The sequence below is a fragment of the Sinocyclocheilus anshuiensis genome, unplaced genomic scaffold, assembly GCF_001515605.1.
Source record: "Sinocyclocheilus anshuiensis isolate Anshui unplaced genomic scaffold, SAMN03320099.WGS_v1.1 C32425072, whole genome shotgun sequence".
NCBI lineage: Eukaryota > Metazoa > Chordata > Actinopteri > Cypriniformes > Cyprinidae > Sinocyclocheilus > Sinocyclocheilus anshuiensis.
The window spans coordinates 1-967 of record NW_015616231.1 but is presented as its reverse complement, the minus strand read 5'-3'; the positions used below and the strand labels follow the sequence as shown (position 1 = coordinate 967).

Here is a 967-nt window from a genome sequence, read left to right as displayed (position 1 = left end):
TTATCAATATGCAGGTCTTTCATGCAGCCAATAAATTCTCTTGTACTAAACGGGAAATTCTCAGGCAGGTTAGGAACTCCACCCAAAAACAACGGGCCAGTCAGATCCAAAGACCTGTGAGAAAAAAAAACAGAAGGAGAGAATGAGAGAGATGATAAATGTGTTCTCCTGAGAACACACATCCAACACTTTTCAAGTGTACATATATAAATGTGTATATATGAGGGTGTGCGCACTCACTTTTTGCTGCTGGTCTGTCTTCCCTGTGCAGCACAGCTGTAGTTGCCGAGCTGAGCGCCAAACCTCAGAGAAACGGCTGTGTCACAGTCATCTACACTCAAGACAGCGACCTTCTCATCAGACGGACCCTGAACGTCACCGCTCACACTACGCTTTGGCTAGATACAAGCACAAACCAGTCCTCATAAGTACACAAAGCACATGACACATTCTGAATACACAATAACAACTGTTACAAAAAGCTCCTTTAGTATCTAGGAGCTATAATATACAGAGGAAGTATTTAGGGAGTCTATAATATCAGAAGAATAGTTAACAATTTAGGAGGCAAACTTCTTCAGAGGACCTTCTCACCTTGTTGTAGTAGTGGATGTGAACGGTGTGCCAGTTGCCGTCACTCACTCCGCCAGGCAGGTATGGACTCACCTGAGTAGATGACTCACCTGTGCAAGTCACATAAAGATTCACACCACATCAGAATTACCCATTTCATATTATATTATAATCCCATATTAAGATCATAGATGGGTCCAGGATTTATTTAAACTCTCTGAACACACAAATCCCCCACACCCCTCTTTTTTCTTTTTTACCTGTGGAGTATTTAAGAACCATTTGTCCATCCAGTATCTCCAAAGCAAGGAAGTCGTGCTTCTCATTAAACCGACCGTTGTAGAAGAGCAAACCATTACTTTCCAATGTGGCAAACCTACAAAACACATTTAAT

The 967-nt window shown here is 41.9% G+C and overlaps 1 protein-coding gene across 1 annotated transcript; it reads right to left on the bottom strand.

Moving 5' to 3' along the window:
- Positions 1–25: 25 nt before the first annotated feature.
- Positions 26–943, bottom strand: LOC107682636 (cadherin EGF LAG seven-pass G-type receptor 2-like; the record flags this gene model as incomplete). The annotated part of the gene is made up of 4 exons (XM_016478819.1): positions 834–943; positions 595–683; positions 241–398; positions 26–114 (listed from the first exon to the last, which is right to left on the bottom strand). Coding segments are annotated over exons 1-4 (358 nt in total), but the record flags the coding sequence as incomplete, so codon positions are not given.
- Positions 944–967: the final 24 nt, after the last annotated feature.